At 45.5% G+C, this 23,974-nt stretch overlaps 1 protein-coding gene across 2 annotated transcripts in view; it reads left to right on the top strand.

Moving 5' to 3' along the window:
• Window positions 1-23,974, top strand: part of MOB3B (MOB kinase activator 3B) — a 247,458-nt gene that overhangs the window by 41,873 nt on the left and 181,611 nt on the right. The window contains exon 2 of one of the 2 annotated variants that reach the window (XM_030194182.1): window positions 19,086-19,700. In XM_030194182.1, coding sequence (XP_030050042.1) covers window positions 19,283-19,700 — 418 coding nt within the window. In that variant the 5' untranslated portion in view covers window positions 19,086-19,282. Of the gene's footprint in view, window positions 1-19,080; window positions 19,701-23,974 lie in introns of both variants that reach the window. The other variant, XM_030194181.1, reaches the window with a different exon arrangement.

The following is a 23,974-nucleotide window of genomic DNA, read 5'->3' as shown; positions in this document are numbered from 1 at the left end:
TGAATAGGGGCTGTCTTCTGCATGTGTGACCAAGGCCAGGATGGGGTGCTGTAGAAGAGTATGAGAGGAGGTAGGTTCTAAGGGGTTGAGTGTGGGTGGAAATTGAGTTAATATTGTCAGAGAGAGGTAACAGGAGATGGAGTAGAAGGTAAGAGACAGGGATGGAGTAGAGACTGGTGAGGGAATGAGAGTCAGCAGAGAGTAGATGAGGGCGGAGAGGGTAAGTACAGAGGATGGAAATGGGGGACTTAGGGAGTAGGTGAAAGATAGAGGGTGGATTAGAAAGAGGGGGAAATGGGATTGCTGGAGAGAGGATGAAAGGGAGACGAGAAAAGCCGGTAGGTAGATTGAGAAGTGAAAAGAAGGCGACTAAGTACTAGAGGGTGAGAGAAAGGGAGAATGAGGGGTAAAAATCATATATGGGTGAATATAGAGGCAGAGAAGAGAAAAGTGAAAAAAGAAACATTAAAAAAAGATAAATCAGTGCCAGACAGGTGTAGAGAACAAAAAGGAAGAAGGACAAGAGGAAAGAGAGAAAATGAAAAGGTAAACCTGGAAAAATTTAGAGGACTGACACAAATAGTGGAACAGATTGGGGCCAACCCAATTAGAAAAGTACCCAGAATACCAAGGTAGAAAAGTAAATAAACTATTTTTATTTAATACTTCCTACGGATTGATATGTGTCTGCTTTGGGAAATGTACATCTTTTCTACTTTTGTATTTACAGGTTTATATGAGAAAATGCATTCCTGTTTCTCTTTTATCAATACTTTCACTTCTTATAGAGTCTGGTTTACCTGGGGGTCTCCATTTCAGTTTTTGTCTGCATGTTTTTTAGTGGTCCCCTATTTTTTTTATCAGGTGAGGGTCTGTCCATGTTCTGCATGTCTAACTGAGGTGATGGATTCTGCTAAAATGTAGTGTCTGTGTAGGACTGTGTAACAGTCCAGCTTGTTCCAGTTTCCCAGTAGCAGGTATACTGGTGCTCTAGGGCCCAGTCTAACATTTATAACAATGTCTTTTCATAGGTGGGCCAGGGCTCTTATGGTTTGGTAAGGTTCCCCCCCACCCCCCCACCCCACCGTATAGGTTTTGAGTGTCTTTTTGCAGGATTTTTTGCAAAGTGTCTGGTCTGTTGGAAAGCCCAGCACTAGTGATCTCGGCATCCTATAGAGTCACCACACAAACTAAAACTTGTCTGCTTTAAACAAAGTGTCTGGCAGTGGAAGGAGCTTGTGCTGTTCATAAGGTGATGATCACTATTTGAATATTTTTTGAATGGTATATTCTAAGAAGGATAGCTCCATTGTTAGAGAAAGCGAATGCTACATACCTGTAGAAGGTATTCTCCGAGGACAGCAGGCTGATTGTTCTCACTGATGGGTGACGTCCACGGCAGCCCCTCCAATCGGAAACTTCTCTAGCAAAGTCCTTTGCTAGTCCTCGCGTGCCCGCGCGCACCGCGCATGCGCGGCCGTCTTCCCGCCCGAAACCGGCTCGAGCCGGCCAGTCCAGTATGTAGCAAGACAATACACTTCAAGGGAAGACACAACTCCAACGGGGAGGCGGGCGGATTTGTGAGAACAATCAGCCTGCTGTCCTCGGAGAATACCTTCTACAGGTATGTAGCATTCGCTTTCTCCGAGGACAAGCAGGCTGCTTGTTCTCACTGATGGGGTATCCCTAGCCCCCAGGCTCACTCAAAACAACAACCATGGTCAATTGGGCCTCGCAACGGCGAGGACATAACTGAGATTGACCTAAAAAATTTACCAACTAACTGAGAGTGCAGCCTGGAACAGAACAAACAGGGCCCTCGGGGGGTGGAGTTGGATCCTAAAGCCCAAACAGGTTCTGAAGAACTGACTGCCCGAACCGACTGTCACGTCGGGTATCCTGCTGCAGGCAGTAATGAGATGTGAATGTGTGGACAGATGACCACGTCGCAGCTTTGCAAATTTCTTCAATGGAGGCTGACTTCAAGTGGGCTACCGACGCAGCCATGGCTCTAACATTATGAGCCGTGACATGACCCTCAAGAGCCAGCCCCGCCTGGGCGTAAGTGAAGGAAATGCAATCTGCTAGCCAATTGGATATGGTGTGTTTCCCTACAGCCACTCCCCTCCTATTGGGATCAAAAGAAACAAACAATTGGGCGGACTGTCTGTGGGGCTGTGTCCGCTCCAGATAGAAGGCCAATGCTCTCTTGCAGTCCAATGTGTGCAGCTGACGTTCAGCAGGGCAGGAATGAGGACGGGGAAAGAATGTTGGCAAGACAATTGACTGGTTCAGATGGAACTCCGACACAACCTTTGGCAAGAACTTAGGGTGAGTGCGGAGGACTACTCTGTTATGATGAAATTTGGTGTAAGGGGCCTGGGCTACCAGGGCCTGAAGCTCACTGACTCTACGAGCTGAAGTAACTGCCACCAAGAAAATGACCTTCCAGGTCAAGTACTTCAGATGGCAGGAATTCAGTGGCTCAAAAGGAGGTTTCATCAGCTGGGTGAGAACGACATTGAGATCCCATGACACTGTAGGAGGCTTGACAGGGGGCTTTGACAAAAGCAAACCTCTCATGACGCGAACAACTAAAGGCTGTCCTGAGATCGGCTTACCTTCCACATGGTAATGGTATGCACTGATTGCGCTAAGGTGAACTCTTACAGAGTTGGTCTTGAGACCAGACTCAGACAAGTGCAGAAGGTATTCAAGCAGGGTCTGTGTAGGACAAGAGCGAGGAGCTAGGGCCTTGCTGTCACACCAGACGGCAAACCTCCTCCACAGAAAGAAGTAACTCCTCTTAGTGGAATCTTTCCTGGAAGCAAGCAAGACGCGGGAGACACCCTCTGACAGACCCAAAGAGGCAAAGTCTACGCTCTCAACATCCAGGCCGTGAGAGCCAGGGACCGGAGGCTGGGATGCAGAAGAGCCCCTTCGTCCTTCGTGATGAGGGTCGGAAAACACTCCAATCTCCACGGTTCTTCGGAGGATAACTCCAGAAGAAGAGGGAACCAGATCTGACGCGGCCAAAAAGGAGCAATCAGAATCATGGTGCCTCGGTCTTGCTTGAGTTTCAACAAAGTCTTCCCCACCAGAGGAATGGGAGTATAAGCATACAGCAGGCCCTCCCCCCAATCCAGGAGGAAGGCATCCGATGCCAGTCTGCCGGGGGCCTGAAGCCTGGAACAGAACTGAGGGACTTTGTGGTTCACTCGAGATGCGAAGAGATCCACCAAGGGGGTGCCCCACGCTTGGAAGATCTGGCGCACCACTCTGGAGTTGAGCGACCACTCGTGAGGTTGCATAATCCTGCTCAGTCTGTCGGCCAGACTGTTGTTTACGCCTGCCAGATATGTGGCTTGGAGCACCATGCCGAGACGGCGAGCCCAGAGCCACATGCTGACGGCTTCCTGACACAGGGGGCGAGATCCGGTGCCCCCCTGCTTGTTGACATAGTACATGGCAACCTGGTTGTCTGTCTGAATTTGGATAATTTGATGGGACAGCCGATCTCTGAAAGCCTTCAGAGCGTTCCAGATCGCTCGCAACTCCAGGAGATTGATCTGTAGACCGCGTTCCTGGAGGGACCAGCTTCCTTGGGTGTGAAGCCCATCGACATGAGCTCCCCATCCCAGGAGAGACGCATCCGTTGTCAGCACTTTTTGTGGCTGAGGAATTTGGAAAGGACGTCCCAGAGTCAAATTGGACCAGATTGTCCACCAATACAGGGATTCGAGAAAACTCGTGGACAGGTGGATCACGTCTTCTAGACCCTCAGCAGCCTGATACCACTGGGAGGCTAGGGTCCATTGAGCAGATCTCATGTGAAGACGGGCCATGGGAGTCACATGAACTGTGGAGGCCATGTGGCCCAGCAATCTCAACATCTGCCGAGCTGTGATCTGCTGGGACGCTCGCACCCTCGAGACAAGGGACAACAAGTTGTTGGCTCTCGTCTCTGGGAGAAAGGCGCGAGCCGTCCGAGAATCCAGCAGAGCTCCTATGAATTCGAGTTTCTGCACTGGGAGAAGATGGGACTTTGGATAATTTATCACAAACCCCAGTAGCTCCAGGAGGCGAATAGTCATCTGCATGGACTGCAGGGCTCCTGCCTCGGATGTGTTCTTCACCAGCCAATCGTCAAGATATGGGAACACGTGCACCCCCAGTCTGCGAAGTGCCGCTGCTACCACAGCTAGGCACTTTGTGAACACCCTGGGCGCAGAGGCGAGCCCAAAGGGTAGCACACAGTACTGGAAGTGGCGTGTGCCCAACTGAAATCGCAGATACTGACTGTGAGCTGGCAGTATCGGGATGTGTGTGTAGGCATCCTTCAAGTCCAGAGAGCATAGCCAATCGTTTTGCTGAATCATGGGGAGAAGGGTGCCCAGGGAAAGCATCCTGAACTTTTCTTTTACGAGATATTTGTTCAGGGCCCTTAGGTCTAGGATGGGACGCATCCCCCCTGTTTTCTTTTCCACAAGGAAGTACCTGGAATAGAATCCCAGCCCTTCTTGCCCGGATGGCACGGGCTCGACCGCATTGGCGCTGAGAAGGGCGGAGAGTTCCTCTGCAAGTACCTGCCTGTGCTGGAAGCTGTAAGACTGAGCTCCCGGTGGACAATTTGGAGGTTTTGAGGCCAAATTGAGGGTGTATCCTTGCCGGACTATTTGAAGAACCCACTGGTCGGAGGTTATGAGAGGCCACCTTTGGTGAAAAGCTTTCAACCTCCCCCCGACTGGCAGGTCGCCCGGCACTGACACTTGGATGTCGGCTATGCTCTGCTGGAGCCAGTCAAAAGCTCGCCCCTTGCTTTTGCTGGGGAGCCGAGGGGCCTTGCTGAGGCGCATGCTGCTGACGAGAGCGAGCGCGCTGGGGCTTAGCCTGGGCCGCAGGCTGTCGAGAAGGAGGATTGTACCTACGCTTACCAGAAGCATAGGGAACAGTCTTCCTTCCCCCAAAAAATCTTCTACCTGTAGAGGTAGATGCTGAAGGCTGCCGGCGGGAGAACTTGTCGAATGCGGTGTCCCGCTGGTGGAGATGCTCTACCACCTGTTCGACCGCACGGCAAGGCGAGTCCGCAATCCGCTGCTGGAATCTATTCTCCAGGTCGGCGGCACGCAGCCATGAGAGCCTGCGCATCACCACACCTTGAGCAGCGGCCCTGGACGCAACATCAAAGGTGTCATACACCCCTCTGGCCAGGAATTTTCTGCACGCCTTCAGCTGCCTGACCACCTCCTGAAAAGGCTTGGCCTGCTCAGGGGGAAGAGCATCAACCAAGCCCGCCAACTGCCGCACATTGTTCCGCATATGTATGCTCGTGTAGAGCTGGTACGACTGAATTTTGGCCACGAGCATAGAAGAATGGTAGGCCTTCCTCCCAAAGGAGTCTAAGGTTCTAGGGTCTTTGCCCGGGGGCGCCGAAGCATGCTCCCTAGAACTCTTAGCCTTCTTTAGGGCCAAATCCACAACTCCAGAGTCATGAGGCAACTGGGTGCGCATCAGCTCTGGGTCCCCATGGATCCGGTACTGGGACTCGATCTTCTTGGGAATGTGGGGATTACTTAGTGGCTTGGTCCAGTTCGCAAGCAATGTCTTTTTTAGGACATGGTGCAAGGGAACAGTGGACGCTTCCTTAGGTGGAGAAGGATAGTCCAGGAGCTCAAACATTTCAGCCCTGGGCTCGTCCTCCACAACCACCGGGAAGGGGATGGCCGTAGACATCTCCCGGACAAAGGAAGCGAAAGACAGACTCTCAGGAGGAGAAAGCTGCCTTTCAGGAGAGGGAGTAGGATCAGAAGGAAGACCCTCAGACTCCTCGTCCGAGAAATATCTGGGGTCTTCCTCTTCCTCCCACGAGGCCTCACCCTCGGTGTCAGACACAAGTTCACGAACCTGTGTCTGCAACCTCGCCCGGCTCGACTCCGTGGAGCCACGTCCACGATGGGGGCGTCGAGAGGTAGACTCCCTCGCCCGCATCGGCGAAGCTCCCTCCGCCGACGTAGTCGGGGAGCCCTCCTGGGAGGTGGCCGCAGTCGGCACCGCACGCGGTACCGACGTCGGGGACCTCACCCCGGGCGATGGGCCAGCCGGCGCCACGCTCGACGGTACCGGAGGCGCAAGCACCGCCGGTACCGGAGGGGTAGGGCGCAACAGCTCTCCCAGAATCTCTGGGAGAACGGCCCGGAGGCTCTCGTTCAGAGCGGCTGCAGAGAAAGGCAAAGAGGTCGATGCAGGCATCGACGTCAGAACCTGTTCCGGGCGAGGAGGCTGTTCCGGGCTGTCCAGAGTGGAGCGCATCGACACCTCCTGAACAGAGGGTGAGCGGTCCTCTCGGTGCCGATGCCTGCTGGGTGCCGACTCCCTCGGCGACCCAGAGCTCTCGGTGCCGACGCGGGGAGGGTACCGGTGTCGATGCTTCTTCGACTTCTTCCGAAGCATGTCACCGGAGCTCCCCGGCACCGACGAGGAGGACGTAGAATCCAGCCGTCACTTCCTCGGGGCCGAGGCCGAAGGAGGTCGGTCTCGGGGGGGGCTGTACCGCAGGAGCCCTCAGGGTAGGAGGAGACCCACCCGAAGGCTCACCGCCACCAGCAGGGGAATGGACAGCCCTCACCTGCACTCCTGACGATGCACCACCGTCCGACGACATCAGCAGACGAGGTCCCGGTACCACCGACGTCGATGCAGTCGCCCGATACCTTGGCGCCGATGCAGAGGCCCGATGCCTCGATGCACTCGATGCAGTGGCGGCCGAGGAAGATGGTCTGGACGCTGACGACGTCGATGCACTCGAAGATCCCGGTGCCGATGTCGACGAAGAGCCCGAGAACAACACGTTCCACTGGGCTAATCTCGCTACCTGAGTCCGCCTTTGAAGCAGGGAACACAGACTACAGTTCTGAGGGCGGTGCTCGGCCCCCAGACACTGAAGACACGACGAGTGTCTATCAGTGAGCGAGATTATCCGGGCGCACTGGGTGCACTTCTTGAAGCCGCTGGAAGGCTTCGATGTCATGGGCGGAAGAATCACGCCGGCGAAATCAAAATCCGAAATGACGGAAAAAGAGCACCAAAAATTTTTAAGGGAGAAAATCTCGACCGAGGCCGAAAAGAGGCCTACCCCGACGACGAAAGAAAACTTATCGGGGCAAAAAGCTGGAAGTACGGGAAGGGGTTTGGCACGAAACCCGGGGGGGGGGGGTTTCCGGAGCACTTCCCGACACTTTAAAAGACTTTTCCGAAGAAAAAAACACGTCAAAATAAATTTGGACGCGCGAGGTCGACTTTCCGGGGCTCGACACGGCGAAACACGACCGTACCGAGTGCGGACAAAAGAAGACTGGCCGGCTCGAGCCGGTTTCGGGCGGGAAGACGGCCACGCATGCGCGGTGCGCGCGGGCGCGCGAGGACTAGCAAAGGACTTTGCTAGAGAAGTTTCCGATTGGAGGGGCTGCCGTGGACGTCACCCATCAGTGAGAACAAGCAGCCTGCTTGTCCTCGGAGAATATGGTGATATATAACTGGACCATCAGGGTTTATGTTAAAATTCTGACCAATTACTGTAGAGAATAGAGAACACTCCCATACAGAAGAATTTGTTGAATGATGTTATCAATTATCATGCTAATTTAAAAGTGTGTGTGAGGAGGGAGAAGGGTACGATGGGGAAAAATGCCACTTTGACTTGCCTCCCCCCCCATACCTAGCTTGCCCTCCTGGTGCCATATCAAATATTTCTGTCTTGGGCTGTCATTGTAGTTGTGACAGCTCCTGGAATCAAAGTTATGTATCTTGTGGCCATGCCCACAGCTCTTAACCCAACGCACCTGGCAGTGGCGTTCCTAGGGGGGGCTGACACCCGGGGCGGATCACCGATGTGCCGCGCCCCCCAGATGCAGCGCCCCCCCCGGATGCAGCACGGACCCCTCCCCCCCTGGCGAAAGGACACCCCCCGCGAAAGACCCCCCCAGGTGCACGCTGCTGGGGGGGGGGGGGGTTCCACGCGCGCCTGTCCTTCGTTCGTTCCATGCTCCCTCTGCCCCAGAACAGGAAGTAACCTGTTCCGGGGCAGAGGGAGCATGGAACGAACGAAGGACAGGCGCGCACGGCACCCCACCAGCGGCGTGCACCCGGGGCGGACCGCACCCACCGCCCCCCCCCCCCCTCATAGGAACGCCACTGGCACCTGGGTTCCTTCATAGGGTATAGAAGAGCAGCTTTGACACAGGTTTCCACTTATAGGAGTACTCTTTGCTTCATCCATCCGCTTGAGAGGAGTTAAGTAGAGAGAAGCTTTTGAGAATATCCCAGATTTATGTACTGAATGAGAAATATCAGAGAGGAAAAAGGAACTATAAATATTTGATTTGATTTGCATTTCTGCTCTCATAGACCTAATGATTTAAAGATTAGCCTGCCAGTGATATTTTTTACCCTGAGAAGTCTTCCTCCTTCACATTTGGTCCTTCTTCAGTTTCATATACCATCAAGAGGGCAAACTAGGAAGGGAAAATAAATTAAGATGTTGGGGGGAGGGGTTCCATTTGTGGGTTCAAGTAATTCCCCTGTGTGATTCCTCCTAGGTGACATTTCTCTGAAGAGCATGAACTGTAGCTTCCTCCAGTGCTGGTGAAAGTCATTGGACCCACCGTGAATCAGCTTCCTTCTGGTCTATGGCCCCCTTGGCCCAGGTCCTGCAAGATTTTTTTTTTTACCTATACTTCAAACCAGAAGTTGCGTTATGGTATAAGGTATTTACCGCATGTTAGCTGTGATAACCCTCCATTGCCCCATGTAAGCCGCATTGAGCCTGCCATGAGTGGGAAAGTGCGAGGTACAAATGTTAAAAAAAAAAAAAAAATTCTATTCTGCATGAGTATTGTTTGAGAGTAAATTATGGGAAGTGGCTTTGTGTATCAGTTTTCAGCACAGTGTGTGGAGAAACTTAGTGCTGTTGCTGTTGTGAGCCTAATTTTTTTTTATCTGTAGCAGTAGAACAGTGATATCCAGATGCCCTCTGTTTTGTAGAAAATAAGGGGGATTGTGACATAATTAAGCACTCTTTCTGAAAGAAAGTGACTGCTCCGATATGGCAGGAAGCTGTCTTTAAATAATAATAGGCCACTTATCCATATAAAATTTATCGCTGTGATGTGGTAAAAGCTGTTAGTGTGGCTGGGTTTAAAACAGATTTGCACAAATTCCTGGAGGAAAGGTCCACAAACTGTTATTAAGGGGAAAATCCATTGATGGAAGGGAATGGAGCGGGGAGAAATACTGGAATAAGCAGTATTGAATCTCTCTACCTTTTGGAATTCTACCAGGTACTTGTGACCAGGACTGGATTGACGGACCTTCGGGCTGACCCAGTATGGCAGTTCTTATGTTCTTTGTTCATCCTTGAATGCATAAATTATACGGAGAATGGTCGAATGTTGCTTTGCTCCATATAACTTCTAACCCAGTCCTGAACTGCCCTTGATTCTATCCCATATTTGAATTAATCAGTTTTGTCCTTGTAGCCATTTATAAGCCCAAAATATATTCATTGTCTAGCCAGCATTTTTTAAAAAATTTCTTATGTCAGTGTCGACTCCTAGGTCTCTCATGTTTCATCTAAGAAGAGAACCAGGCGAGGGTGTTGACCATCCCTGTTTTCTTAATTTTGGCTCATGCTGTTCTTTCTCATAGGAGCATGCAGATAAATGCAGATAAGTGACTTCATTTTTTTTGGTTTTCACGCTTACTGCCAATCATTCTGTTTGATGGTCATAAAACTTTAAAAATTTCAAAAATATAAAATTAAAAATTCAGATAGATACAAAATGATAAAAAATATATACAAATATTAATTTGGTAGGTGGAATTTTTTGTCGATGATTATACTGGTCACAAGTGGGATTCATCAATGTATTGGGTGCTGATAAAGAAAATCATATCCTTGTGACAATATGAGGCCTTTTTTCCCCTTCTTAACAAATTAAGGGCCCTGTTTACTAAGGTGCGCTAGTGTTTTTAGCGTGTGCACAAAATTAGCACGTGCTGTGTAGGCGCCCATAGGAATATTTTGGGCGCCTACACAGCATGCGCTAATGGTTAGCACGCGCTAAAACACTAATGTGCCTCTAGCGTGGCTTAGTAAATGGGGCCCTAAGAGTGAACATTACATCTGCTTTTTTGAGTTAAGTTGATTGCTTGTTTGTCAGTAGACTGTAGTTGTGTCATATTTAAATGATTCTTTCTCATATGGGCATTTCCTATTAACATAATTGTTTCAGTTTAAGTTCATATGATAGCTTGTTATTCTGTATAACATAATAACATAATAGATGATGGCAGATAAAGACCTGTACGGGCCATCCAATCTGCTCAACAAGATAAACCCATATCATAAAGTATGATGCAATACTACATATGCATACTTGGTCCTGATTTATCATTGCCATTTTCAGGGCACAGACCATAGAAGTCTGCCTGGCACTAGCCTTGTACTTCAACTACTGAAGCTGTCATCAAAGCCCTACTCAAGCCCATCCAAATCTGTCCATCTGTGATCAGGTCACAGACTGTAGAAGTCTGCAAAGCAGACTTCCATTCATTTTCAAATTTCTCACAGTAGGTATGACAAATTGAAGTCAGTGTTTCCATTAGTAAGACTCCACCTAGATGGCTCCTTCACTTTTCTACACTTGGAGGTTCCACTTGCTGCATTCTATTTTACTCCAACCTGCCAAGAAGCAGGCTATTTTCAATTTTTTATATTTTTGTATGTGCCTTCTCTGCAATACCCCAGCAGATACATCTTGTTTGTTTGTTTGTTTGTTACATTTGTACCCCGCGCTTTCCCACTCATGGCAGGCTCAATGCGGCTTACATGGGGCAATGGAGGGTTAAGTGACTTGTCCAGAGTCACAAGGAGCTGCCTGTGCCGGGAATCGAACTCAGTTCCTCAGTTTCCCAGGACCAAAGTCCACCACCCTAACCACTAGGCCACTCCTCTGTTCGTGAGGAGATCTAGAGCAGTCTCCTCACTGACTATAGTTTGAAGTTCTGAATTTGACCCCAAAATATCCTAATCCACCAGGTAAGAAAGATGCCCACCCCATCACAAAGCCTCCAACAAAGTCCAAATGGAATGGTTTATTTATTTATATTCCACCTCAATCAAGGCTTTTCACAGTGAAGCATACATAATTATATATAAACTAAAACACAACATAATACAAAATGACTATTACACAGCTGCCCCATTTGTGTGCCCAAGCCCCCATATCACGTGGCCCCATATATATCACATTTTTGTCACATTTTTCAGGTCTTCCAGGCCAAATTATATTCAAAATATCAGGGCTGTGGAGTTGGTAAACCAAACCTTCAACTCCAACTCCTCTGTTTTTCTACTGTTTTTGCTCTAATTCCAGCTCCAACTCAGACTCTACTGATATTAGCCTTTAAATTTTTTGTTCTGGATATTTACCAGTATTTTAGATCCAGCACAAAAAATAGATATCTAAGTACAAAATGATAAATTTACCATATATTATAATGTAGTAAGCTGGAGTCGGTACATTTTTACCAACTCTACCCAAAATCGCTTCTACAGATGTTTTTAAACATTACAGCATATGTCATCCACCTCAAGTAGAAAGGCAACTGATTCCATGCCACCAGGCCTGCAATGAGAAGGCACTCCACCGTGACTCCTCAAGACAGATTGGGTGTGGTCAAAGGAAATGCTGCTGGTTACAGTTATAGTTTATTCAGTTAGCTATACTGCTTAATGTCAGATAAGAGCAAAGCAGTGTACAATATAAAATTATTAACATAAGAACACCAAAGATCATTGGAAAGCACAACTCAAACCAGACACACAAACCAACAAAACAAAAAACTGATGATAACAAAAATACCCAGGACAAACTCAACTAATCTCCTCAGGAGAGTGATCCAAAAGTTGCTGTGAAGTAATTAACCTTTCAAACCTTTTATAGGAGCCCTCCAACTGTAAAGCCACAGGGATGAAAGTTCTATAAAATCGGTGCTATATAAAGAAGGCCCTGGCTCTCTTAATTGCTTTACAGGCTGTAAAGCTGGAACCATCAACTTTTATTTTCCACAGCAGAATGCAGCAGCCTCCCAGGAACATGCAATACTAGTAGTTGTGCCAAAAAAGGAGTTATATCATAAAAGCCCTATGTATTAAAAGTAATAGTTTATACTTACACCTAAAACGTATTGAGAGCCAGTGGTAATGTACATAAAGAAGGGAATGCTCATCGAAAAGGTCACAAACAGCATGCAACTTTCACAGGACAAGGAAACCCCTCCATATTATAGAGGAAATGTGGTCTACAAAAATATGCTTGGAATCAAAAATCTCCCCAAGATACTTAAACTTGTCAACCACAGGGATTCATACCCCCTTAAGGTCTTATTGCAATGATGGGCACTCCTGCCCAATAAATCAACATGCAGTGGTTTTGGACATATTCAATACCAGTCTCAACCACTTAGAAATTACCAAAAGACATGATCTCAGGGAGCTAATAACCAGGGAAGCTGGGGAAATAAAAGCTACCAACAAAAGATCATCCACGTAAGCATATCCATGCACAGCGGTAAACCCTTGAATCAATTTCAGTAAGAGGCTCATGTAGATGTTAAAAAGCAGAGGTGAAAGGGCAGAACTTTGTGGATCCCCACCATCCAACTCCTTAACCTGCAAGAACTCCTCCCCAATAGCTACTGAAAAACTCCGGCTTCTTGAAAAAAAAGATGTAAACAAGGTAAGCATAGTATCACTAACCCTCAATGACTGTAATCAAGAAAGTAACAACTAGTCGTCCACCAAATCAAAAGCTGATGACAAGTATAATGTCACCATCAGTATGACATTTCCCCTATCCAAAATTCCCCAAACCTCTCTAGTAAACTTGGTGAGCACCGTCTCCATATTATAACCTGTGCAAAATATTATGAGTTTCCACAAACTCCATCAAATGCTGGAGGGCTGCTTTCTCCACAACCTTTGAAACAAAACATAAGTTAGATATAGGCCTATAGTGAGCCGGCTGTAAGGGGTCCAAAGAGACTCCTTTCAGCACCAATCTCACCAAGGAATACGTCAGTACACTAGGCACTTCCCCCTCCAACAAACTTTGGTTCACCATTGCCAGCAGTAAGGGCACAAGACCATGGGTTGGAATCCTGAACCATTTTGTGAGTAAAGGATCTAAAGATTAATAAGTAAGTCTCATTTTTGACAATAGGTTACTAAGAGGCTGATGGAACTTTGTAAGTCTAAGTGCTTTGAAAATACGCCTCCACGTAATGTAAGCATCAGCAGCTGGAAATCCTTCCAAGTTACAACCTTCTGATCCTCAGCCTCCCTCAGCAATGGAAGAGGTTCTACTACAACTCCAGGCTTAGATAGTGGAAATGCAAAGTTTCTCCACCTTTTCACAGAAATAAGTAGCAAGATTGTCAGCAGAAGGTGTAGGGATTTTCTTACATACTGCCTCTACACTCAACAGAGCTACCTACTAACGGTTTGCTAGGCTTGTCAATTTTGAGGATATCTGACAAAGTGGAGTCCAGCCACTACGCTTTATGATTCAAAAGCAAAAACTTAAACTTCACTCTAATTCCACAGGAAGCCAATGTAGCTGGATTCAGATCCTGGAATTGTGCAGACCTATAAATCAGCCAAATGGCTGCATTTTGTAAAACCTGTAATGCTTTTAATGTTCCAAAACGGGGCCCAAAGTATAATGAGTTACAGTAGTCTAATATACTCAATATTATACTTTGTACCTCTAACCTGAAGTCTTCTTGAGGCAATTCTGACACTTGATGTCTTTAGATATTTAAGAGTTTTTATAGATTCTTGGTATTCTTTTTCACAACAGGTTTCTAATGCTGTGAAATTAAGCATTTGGGCACTACAAAAATTAAGATCAGGTTGCTTTTTAAATCATTGCATACATTATATCATGCTTTTATTGGTTCGCCTCTGGATTATTGTCATGTTGTATATGCAGGTAGTTTTCAGGCTTATTAGTCATCGCATGTTTGTTGGTGCAGAGGATGTCTGCAGTGGGCTGTTATTGCAAATTATCAGGTGGTTCTTATTTAGGTTGCCATTGTAATGATTTTATAAATTGTTGCTGTATTTTGAAATAGGCAATCCAATTACCCACACTGCATTTCAGAGCAGTTTTAGTTTTAATCAGGGCTGTGGAATCAGTACACCAAACTTTTGACTCTGACCCTAATTCCTACTATTTATAGTAAATCTATGAGAAATTTGATTAATTACGGAAACATAGGATATTGCTTTATGTACCACATTAGGACTAAGAACAAAGAACCGGGATACAAAAAATATGTAAGTATAAAATGATAAATTTACCATATATTATAAGATTTTAAGTTTTTATTTTGAAGCTGGAGTAGGAGTTGGTACATTTTTACCGACTCTGTTCATGACTCCGACTCCCCAGCCCTGGTTTTAATTATTACCTAAGGAAAAGTACACGCACAAAGTTGCAACCAGCCTTGTGTGTGGGTAGTGTTTTAAAGAGAAAAACAGGCATAAAGTTTAGATTATCCAAAACAGCACAATCTAATTCCACCCTGGAACTGCCTTCTGGAACCCCCAGCTAAAAGTACACACCTTGTTCCATATGCGCATAATTTTACCCACATACAGGGAAAGCATTAATCAGAAGGCCCATTTCTAAGGGTAAAACAGCATTTTACTCGGAGAAAGGTCTTTCATTATTACCCTGTGTATATAATGATTTATAATTTGTTGTTTTTTCTTATGATGTGTAATCTGCCTTGAGTTGTGACAGAAGGCAGAAAACCAAATTTGGTGTAAAATGAATGTAAGAAAAGTTTTTGATCTTTAAAGTGTGAAATACTGAGAGTTTCTCATTCACTGGCTGTGTTTGACAGCAAGACTTGGTAAGGGCGGAATGTGGCATGTTGGAATGCTAAAAATCCAGATGCTACATGCCCACTGAAAATTACTGTTTGTGGATAAACTGATAAACTCAGTCAGAATTTATAATTCCTTTCTGGAGGCAAATAGCAAACAGTTTATTCAAACCATGATCCTTTTTGCTTTAACAGTTATTTTCAATGCCAGTGACTGTAGAAAACTGGGGGTGGGGGGCAGCAGTGGGAAGAGGAGGGGGCACGTGTAACTAATGGGTTTGCAAACTTTAATGCAAATTTCACCTGTCACAAAAAAGGAGTTCCATCACTGTATCATGATCTCATTCCATACCGGGGGGGGGGGGGGGGGGGGGTGTCCCACTTTCCTATATCTCACTCCTGTAGACTTCAAACATAACATATTGTCTGGCATAGTGCCTTCTAGGCTAGGATATCCTCTGACCTCCTGTCACAGCTCTGAAGAGAGGTGTATGTCATGCATAAACAAATGGACACAACCAGAGGGAACTATTAGGTGGGTGGTAAATCAAATCAAATAAATAAGAGTGCCTGTTACTCATTATCTGTTTGTTTTTCTGGACACGCTTGACATGGTATTTGCATAAACCAAAGAAAACAAGCTAAAATCACTTGTTCACACTTAAATATTTTGTGCTAACAACATTAGTGCATAAGGAGATAGTTACTTAAAGATGACCAGATATCTTTAAGCAAATTTTCAGCCAATTTGTGTGCAAAAGTTGGACCTTTGAGAATGCATGCAGTCCTCAATTTCATCTGAGAAATTATCCAGTAAACTTTAGAAAAGCTATTTATGTGGTCCTGCTTAACTGCCTAAAGTTAACAAGTGGAAGATAATTCTGTAAAGAGGGTGCCTATATTTAAGTGCCAAGATCTCAAGTAACAGCGAAACCGAGAAGAGGGCTGTTTTGCAAGCTAAATCTGGCGGCGCATTTAAGATTGGCACCTTGTTGTATAACGAGTTGCAAGGAGTAAAACTGCGACGCAATGGAGAATTGCAAACTTGTGCACAGATTGGGACTTTGAATCAAATCTTTACTATTTGTATAACAGTTTATGAACAGATTATAAATCTTCCAGTGGGATGAAGATGGAACTTTGAATGTTGAGCTGGATTATTCATTTAGTTTATGTTTGATTTTTTGTCAACATAGTGAAAACTGGAAGAGACACTGATGTTATAACTACCCTGATCTGGAGCCTTGAAGAGATATGCTGAGTGTGTGTGGTATGAATGAGGTACAGTGAGTAGTGAGAATATTAGGTTTTATATAGCTGTACACATTCTGCAAGTAGTACAAAGAAGTGTTTAATAAAGCATATTTAATAGATTTTAAGAGCTGATAATGGTTACTAATAGTACAGTGCATATACATTAGGGATATCCTGAAAACCTGGTCTGCTTGCAGCCCTTGAGTGCTGAATTTGGAGAAGCCTGCTTTGGAACAAAAGCTAAATGTTCCTGAAAAACTGTATAGTATGTCCTGCAAGAACCTTCAAGGGTTATTTACTTCTGGGGAATTCTATGCCAATGCACAATGAGAAATTTGTGTAGAATCTCCATCTTTGCAGAATTCTATGCAGAGAAGAGGCAGCAGAAAAACACCAGCTCTCCCATCCCTTCTGTCCCTCTTCCCCCCTCCCCATCCCACCCATGGCACACATCCACAGCTTCATGACCTATACTTCCCATCTGTGGAATCCCTCCACCTTGTGTTCTTCCCCCTGGATCATTTAGCAAGAGAAGGAGGCAAGAGGTTACGCATAGGGTTGCTGCTTCTTTCTCTGTCATCCAGGGCCCAAGTCTTTTATTTACTAGTTGGGCTCAAGCTGGCAGTGTGTGGCAGCGGCCAAAAAAAGCAAACAGTATTCTAGGAATTATTAGGAAAAGAATGGTAAATAAGACCAAAAATACTATAATGCCTCTCTATCACTCTATGGTGTGACCTCACCTTGAGTACTGCGTTCAGTTCTGGTCGCCATAGCTCAAAAAATATATAGCAGAATTAGAAAAGGTTCAAAGAAGAGTGACCAAAATGATAAAGGGAATGGAACTCCTCTCATATGAGGAAAGGCTCTTCAGTTTGGCAAAGAAGTGGCTGAGGGGAGATATGATTGAGGTCTACAAAATCCTGAGTGGTGTAGAACAAGTAGAAATGAATCGATGTTTTAGTTTTTCAAAAGTACAAAGACAAGGGGATAATGAAGTTACATGGAAATACTTTAAAACAAATAGGAGGAAATATTTCTTCACTCAAAGAATAGTTAATCTCTGGAACTCATTGCCAGAGGATGTAGAGCGCTGCGTATGCCTTGTAGCGCTATAGAAATGCTAAATAGTAGTAATAGTAGTAGTAGTAGGATGTGGTAACAGCAGTTAGCGTATTTGGGTTTAATAAAAAGTTTGGACAAGTTCCTGGAGGAAAAATCCATAGTCTGCTATTGAGACAGATATGGGGAAGCCATTGCATGCCCTGGGATTGGTAGCATGGAATCTTGCTACTATTTAGGTTTCTGCCAGGTACTTGAAACCTGGATTGTCCGCTGTTGGAAGCAGGATACTGGGCTGTATGGGCCATTGATCTGACCTAGTATGGCTATTCAGATGTTTTTAGGATGTGGCCCTCTCGACACTACTCTTGTCGTGTGATCTGGGGGAGGTTGGTGGGGGGCAGGATAGCACAGGCTGAAGGGTGTGAAGCCACTATATTTGGCATCTTTGACAATACCGTATATGCCTACCAGATGTCTGCATTCATTCACTGAAAATAGAATGTTGCTACTTTCTTCTTCTAAAGCTGAATTAGGAACAACATGCAAAGGTACATTTTTCTAGCTCCATTTTGTGGAATAAACTCCTTGTGGCTTTGAGGGCTGAATTATCATATAAGACATTTTGGGTGCATTTGAAGGACCATTTTTTTTACATGTGCCTTCGGAACTCAGGTGCTGGATTCATCTTGTGATTGTGCAGATGGCACTAGTTACTTAACTATAGATTTTCTGATTGATTTTGTTTTGTGTTGTTGCCAAGAATTAGTTTTGAGTATGTCCTCTGCGTGTGTATATTTTGTTTTGTTGTGCGAGTGGTTTGGATTTCCTATCTGGACTATGGAGTTCTTTTTAATTGTATTCATTGTAAACCACCTTGACCTGTCTACATTTGATGGTGTAGAAAACCTTTTGTACTAAATGATAAATGGTATGTGCCTTGGAAGGGGAGAAAGCTCAAGCAAGCTGGGGGGGGGGGGTGCCATAATGAGGGGTTACACAAGTTGGGACTCTATGCTATAGAGAAGGGAGTCTCAGAGCTAGCTGGAAGGTTTGTACTGCAAGGGTATGTGCCTGGAACAAGTTAGGGGGTCAGAGCAAGCTGAAGTGTGTGTGCTGCAGAGAAAAGCTGCCTGGAACAAGTTGGAGGATGTATGTGAGGGTGGGGGACTGGCCAAAATTGGGCTTGTATGTCATGGAAGGAGATAGGCAGAGCAAACTTAAAGGTTTTGAGCCATGGAGGGGTGGGCTATGAGGAAGCTGAGGGTGTGTTCTGGGAAGGGGGAAGATCAAGCTTGGAGGGGGGGGGCAGAGCAATCTGAGGTACCTGCCTGGGGGAATGAGTGACAGCTGGAGATATATTCCTAGGGGGAGGAAGAGACCCTGGAGACAGAACTGGTAGTGGTTTGGGGGAGGGAGTGTTGGTGAGAAGGCTGAGGGATGGGGAGAGAGAGTAGGGGTGGAAGTAGAGCAGGGAGAAAGAGCTAGGGAGCAGAGAGAAAGCTGGGGGAAGGGGTTGTCTTCCCTGGAGAAGAAGCAGAGATACCTGGAGGTTGAACCTTCAAAGAAAGGCAAAGGGATTTAAGTTAAGCTAGGCAACTAAGAACTAGGGAAGATGGAACTTGGAGAGTAATATTGCTGGGGAAGGCCTTTGTGGTGGAGAAATTCTGAACAAAATATTTACAAATATATGTAGAATTTAACATTCTTTTGTGCAGAATTCTCCAAGATATAGTTATTGCAAGTTGTGTTATGTAGGAAGGACGTATAATGTTTTCATTCAGATGTGGGTTCTAATGAATGTCTTTTTTTTAGTTTAGTGTTCAACACCAAGGCATGAGGTTGTCTGGGCAAGATTTCAAGGAGAACTACTAGAGGTCTGCTTGGCAGCCATCAAAACTCTTAAGGATTGGGCCATTGGGCCTATATCACAAGATCATCAAGTTTTTGTAGAAGAAAACACTGGCGATACCCCCAAGCAGGTTCTGAGCAAGGTCTCAACTTCCCAGTAAAGAATATGTCAATTGGGCTAAAACAAGTTTTTAACAAAGACAAGACTTTTCGACCCAAGCGCAAATTTGAGCCAGGAACCCAAAGATTTGAGCTCCATAAGCGGGCTCAGGCCTCACTGAACTCAGGGGTAGACTTGAAAGCCACAGTACAGCTACCCAATGGGGAAGACCTGAATGACTGGGTGGCAGTTCATGTAGTTGACTTCTTCAACAGGATCAATTTGATCTATGGAACTATCTGTGAGTTCTGCACAGAAAGGACCTGCCCAGTGATGTGTGGTGGCCCAAAATATGAGTACAGATGGCAGGATGATCTGAAATACAAGAAGCCCACTGCCTTGCCAGCACCTCAGTACATGAATCTCCTCATGGACTGGATTGAGGTGCAAATCAACAACGAGGAGGTATTCCCTACAAGTGTGGGTAAGTCGTAATCAGACTGTCTACGAGATTTGTGTTTGTATGTCCAAGCAGTGGCAAATGCTGTTATTTAACCACTCTACCACCTTGTATTTGTTTCTCTACTGGACTAGGCGAAAGCCTTTACGGTACTATGTAAGCCACATTGAGCCTGCAAATAGGTGGGAAAATGTGGGATACAAATGCAATGAATAAATAAATAAATAAAAATAACTAGCTTCTCCTGCTCTGAAAATATCTTGGTTCACTGTAGAGTGTGTTCACACATACTTCTTCTCTAGTATGCCAACCTGGAATGCTCATTAATCCTGAGAATCCTCATCGCGGTTTTACAAATAGGGTGCTCGTATTTTGATCTGTACACTTTTCAGGTACTTTTTCTTCAGTGTTTGGTTCTAGATAGTGGTTCCATGGCTGTTCAGGATACAGCTGTTATTGTTGGATATGTTACCGGTGCTGATTTTCCTGAAACAAAATGGTACAGAGTTAGAGGCCAGCAGTAGCCTCATTCTTCCACCCCAGTGACAGTATGGAAAAGGAAGCAAGGTTCCAGGTTGGTGACCTGGCAGAAAATCAGCACTGGGTGCTGCAAGTTGATACTGAGCATGTGTGCCCTGCCTTTGATCAGATCTTTGCATTACTACTGGAATCGGGACAGGCCAGGTTTGATTGTATGAGTGCAAACAAAATACCATTTGTGAGACTAATAGATGATGTAGGATGAGACATTGGGATTAGTTACCTATACTGCATGGAAGCATCTAAGCATTTTTTGCCAGATTTATGTTCACATTTCTATTAAACAGATGAGTGCACTTTCTGACAAACTCTTGTAGCTGTTTTCCTGAGCAAATGCTATTAAATTGCCTATCCCTTCTCTTGGTTGAACTGAGCAAAGCCGGTATAGTAGGGTTCCAATAATTGCAAAACAGAAATTCTTTTCATGCGTTGCTTCTTGGGAACAGAAACAGCAGACAAGTGTTTATACTATACGATGCATTATTTTTAGCAGGTGTGCTCCTTTAAACAGGTATTTAATAAACTTAAGAGGTGATCAAAGCCATACATCTTCTGTTTGGTCCACTGTTCTAGTTGCAAACAGGTTTCGTATAGTTTTCTTGTATTTTACTCTGCCACACTTGAAGGATGTATGGGAAGTGATTCTAAAAGGCATTTCCACAGGCAAAAGAGTGTTTTACACGCAGACAAGACTATCAGGCTCATTTTCGAAGGAGAAGGACGCCCACCTTTAGACACAAATCGGAAGATGGGCGTCCTTCTCACTAGGTCGGCCAAATCGTATAATCGAAAGCCGATTTTGGGTGTCCCCAACTGCTTTCCGTTGCAGGGACGTCCAAAGTTCATGGGGGCATGTTGGAGGTGTTGCGAAGGCGGGACTTGGGCATGCCTAGCACATGGACGTTCTCGACCCATAAGGGAAAAAAAAGGGCGTCCATGACGAGCACTTGGATGACTTTACCTGGTCCTGTTTTTTTTTACGACCAAGTGGTCACGAACCCCCCTCCCACCCTCCAAAAAAATCTTTCAAATGTCATACTCAGGTCCATCACAGCAGTATGCAGGTCCCTGGAGCAGATTTAGTGGGTGCAGTGCACGTCAGGCAGGCGGACCCAGGCCCATCTCCCCCCCCCCCCACCAGCTGTTACACTTGTGGTGGTAAATGTGAGCCCTCCAAAACCCACCAGAAACCCACTGTACCCACATGTAGGTGCCCCCCTTCATCCGTAAGGGCTATGGTAGTGGTGTACAGTTGTGGGTAGTGGGTTTTTGGGGAGGGATTTGGGGGGCTCAGCACACAAGGTAAGGGAGCTATGTTCCTGGGAGCAATTTCTGAAGTCCACTGCAGTGCCCCCTAGGCTACCCAGTTGGTGTCCTGGCATGTGAGGGGGATCAGTGCACTACGAATGCTGGCTCCTCCCACGACCAAAGGGCTTGCATTTGGTCGTTGCTGAGATGGGCATCCTTGGTTTCCATTATCAACGAAAATCAGAAATGACCAAGTTAGGGACGACCATCTCTAAGGATGACCTAAATTTCAAGATTTGGGTGTCCCCGACCGTATTATTGAAACGAAAGATAGTTGTCCATCTTGTTTCGATAATATTGGTTTCCCCGCCCCTCCATTGGGACGTTTTGCGAGGACGTCCTCAGCAAAACTTGGGCTTCCCTTTCGATTATGCCCCTCCACAGCACCCTGCTTTAAAACAGAGGGAGTTAATTAGTAGGAGTTTCTAATTGTGGTGGGCTGGGGGCGGAGCTGGCCTCAGGGAAGGGAGGGAAACAATGATGTCAGATGCTAGCTTGCAGCTGATTGGACCCGAGCTTCTGGTCACAGCTCAGCTCTTTTTGGGACTGGAAGTTTGGGCCCAATCAGCTGCATAGATATAAAAAGAACTTTTATTTTAAAAATTCTTGAATTGTACTTCGTAGTTCTACATTACTACCCATCTCTGAGGGGAGGACACCCTGAGACCCGCCAGCGCCAGCCAGCCTGCCCACTTGCCCGCAAACCCGGACAAACGGGCAGGCTGTTAAAACCCGCCTGGACGTCTTGCAGTGTCTTCAAAAAGAGGACATGTCCGGATAAAACCGGATATATGGTAACCCTAGTTTGGGGGGAGGGAGATTTTGCACTTGTTGAAACAGTTTCACCTGTTTGACTTTCTGTTATTATACTATATAACTTTTCCTAAACAATTTATTTATTTATTTATTTGATACTTGTATCCCACATTATTCAAATACAATTATTCATCTCTATGTGGCTTACATAAGTAATAAACAGTACAAGTTAATGTATAATACATGTTATGGAAACTGTAAGAGTTAAAGGAACATTCTTGAAAAAGTAGCGACGAGGAGAAACATCTTGACTATAACTGATTTCAACATCTAGTGAAGGAATTTATTGAAAAGAAAAGCCTTCAAGAATTTGCGAAAGGTCAAATAATTATTGAGTACCTAAATGAGGGAAATCTTGAGTTACAGTGAATTTGTATTTGATATTTTTGTAATTAGGGAAGTGTAGAATGAGAATAGGAGTATAATAGGCTTCTTATCATTTAACACACTTTAGTAAAAGGACTCCTTAGATTGTCAGCCCTCCTGAGGACAGGAAAATACCTCCTGTACACATAGGAGCCCACTCTGTGGGTGCTGAGCACCTCCAACATTGAGCAAGAACCATCCATGGATCAAGGGAGGGGTAATATGTGTTGTGTTTGGCAGCTCTACTCATTTTGAATGTTGTTGGTTCCTATGGCTGTAGCTTATCTTGAACTTCCGAGAAAGATGTGAGCTATATCCAGATTCTTTTCATTCATCAGATACATGGAGCGAGATAAGAAGAATGCCGTATAATAATAGTTTCAAATAAACATTACATTTTCCATAAAATCATACTAAAAACATCAAAAATATACAATAAAATTAGCAAAATCAACCATATGGATAAAGGTGAGCTGGTCGATATTGTGTATCTTGATTTTCAAAAGGCATTTGACAAAGTACCTCATGAAAGACTCCAGAGGAAATTGGAAAGTCATGGGATAGGAGGTAGTATTCTATTGTGGATTAAAAACTGGTTAAAAGATAGAAAACAGTAGGGTTAAATGGTCAGTATTCTCAATGAAGAGAGTAGATAGTGGGGTTCCCCAAGGGTCTGTGCTGGGACTGCTGCTCTTTAACATATTTATAAATGATCTAGATATGGGAATAACTAGTGAGGTAATTAAATTTGCTTATGACACAAAGTTTTTCAAAGTTGTTAAATCACAAGAGGATTGTGAAAAATTGCAAGACAACCTTACGAAACTGGGAGACTGGGCATTCAAATGGCAGATAATATTTAATGTGAGCAAGTGCAAAGTGATACATGTGGGAAAGAGAAACCCAAACTATAGCTACATGATGCAAGGTTACGCATTAGGAGTCACCGACCAGGAAAAGGATCTAGGAGTCATCATTGATGATACTTTGAAGCCCTCTGCTCAGTGTGCTGCTTCGGCAAAGAAAGCAAATAGAATGTTAGGTATTATTAGGAAAGGAATGGAAAATAAAAACGAGAATGTTATAATGCCTTTGAATTGCTCCATGGTGCGTCCGCACCTTGAATACTGTGTGCAGTTCTGGTCACCGCATCTCAAAAAAGATATAGTGGAATTAGAAAAGGAACAGAAAATGGCGACAAAGATGATAAAGGGGATGGGACGACTTCCCTATGAGGAAAGGCTGAAACAGCTAAAGCTCTTCAGCTT

This window comes from Microcaecilia unicolor, chromosome 2, assembly GCF_901765095.1.
Source record: "Microcaecilia unicolor chromosome 2, aMicUni1.1, whole genome shotgun sequence".
Taxonomy (NCBI): Eukaryota; Metazoa; Chordata; class Amphibia; order Gymnophiona; family Siphonopidae; genus Microcaecilia; species Microcaecilia unicolor.
This window is presented reverse-complemented; position numbering and strand designations above follow the sequence as displayed.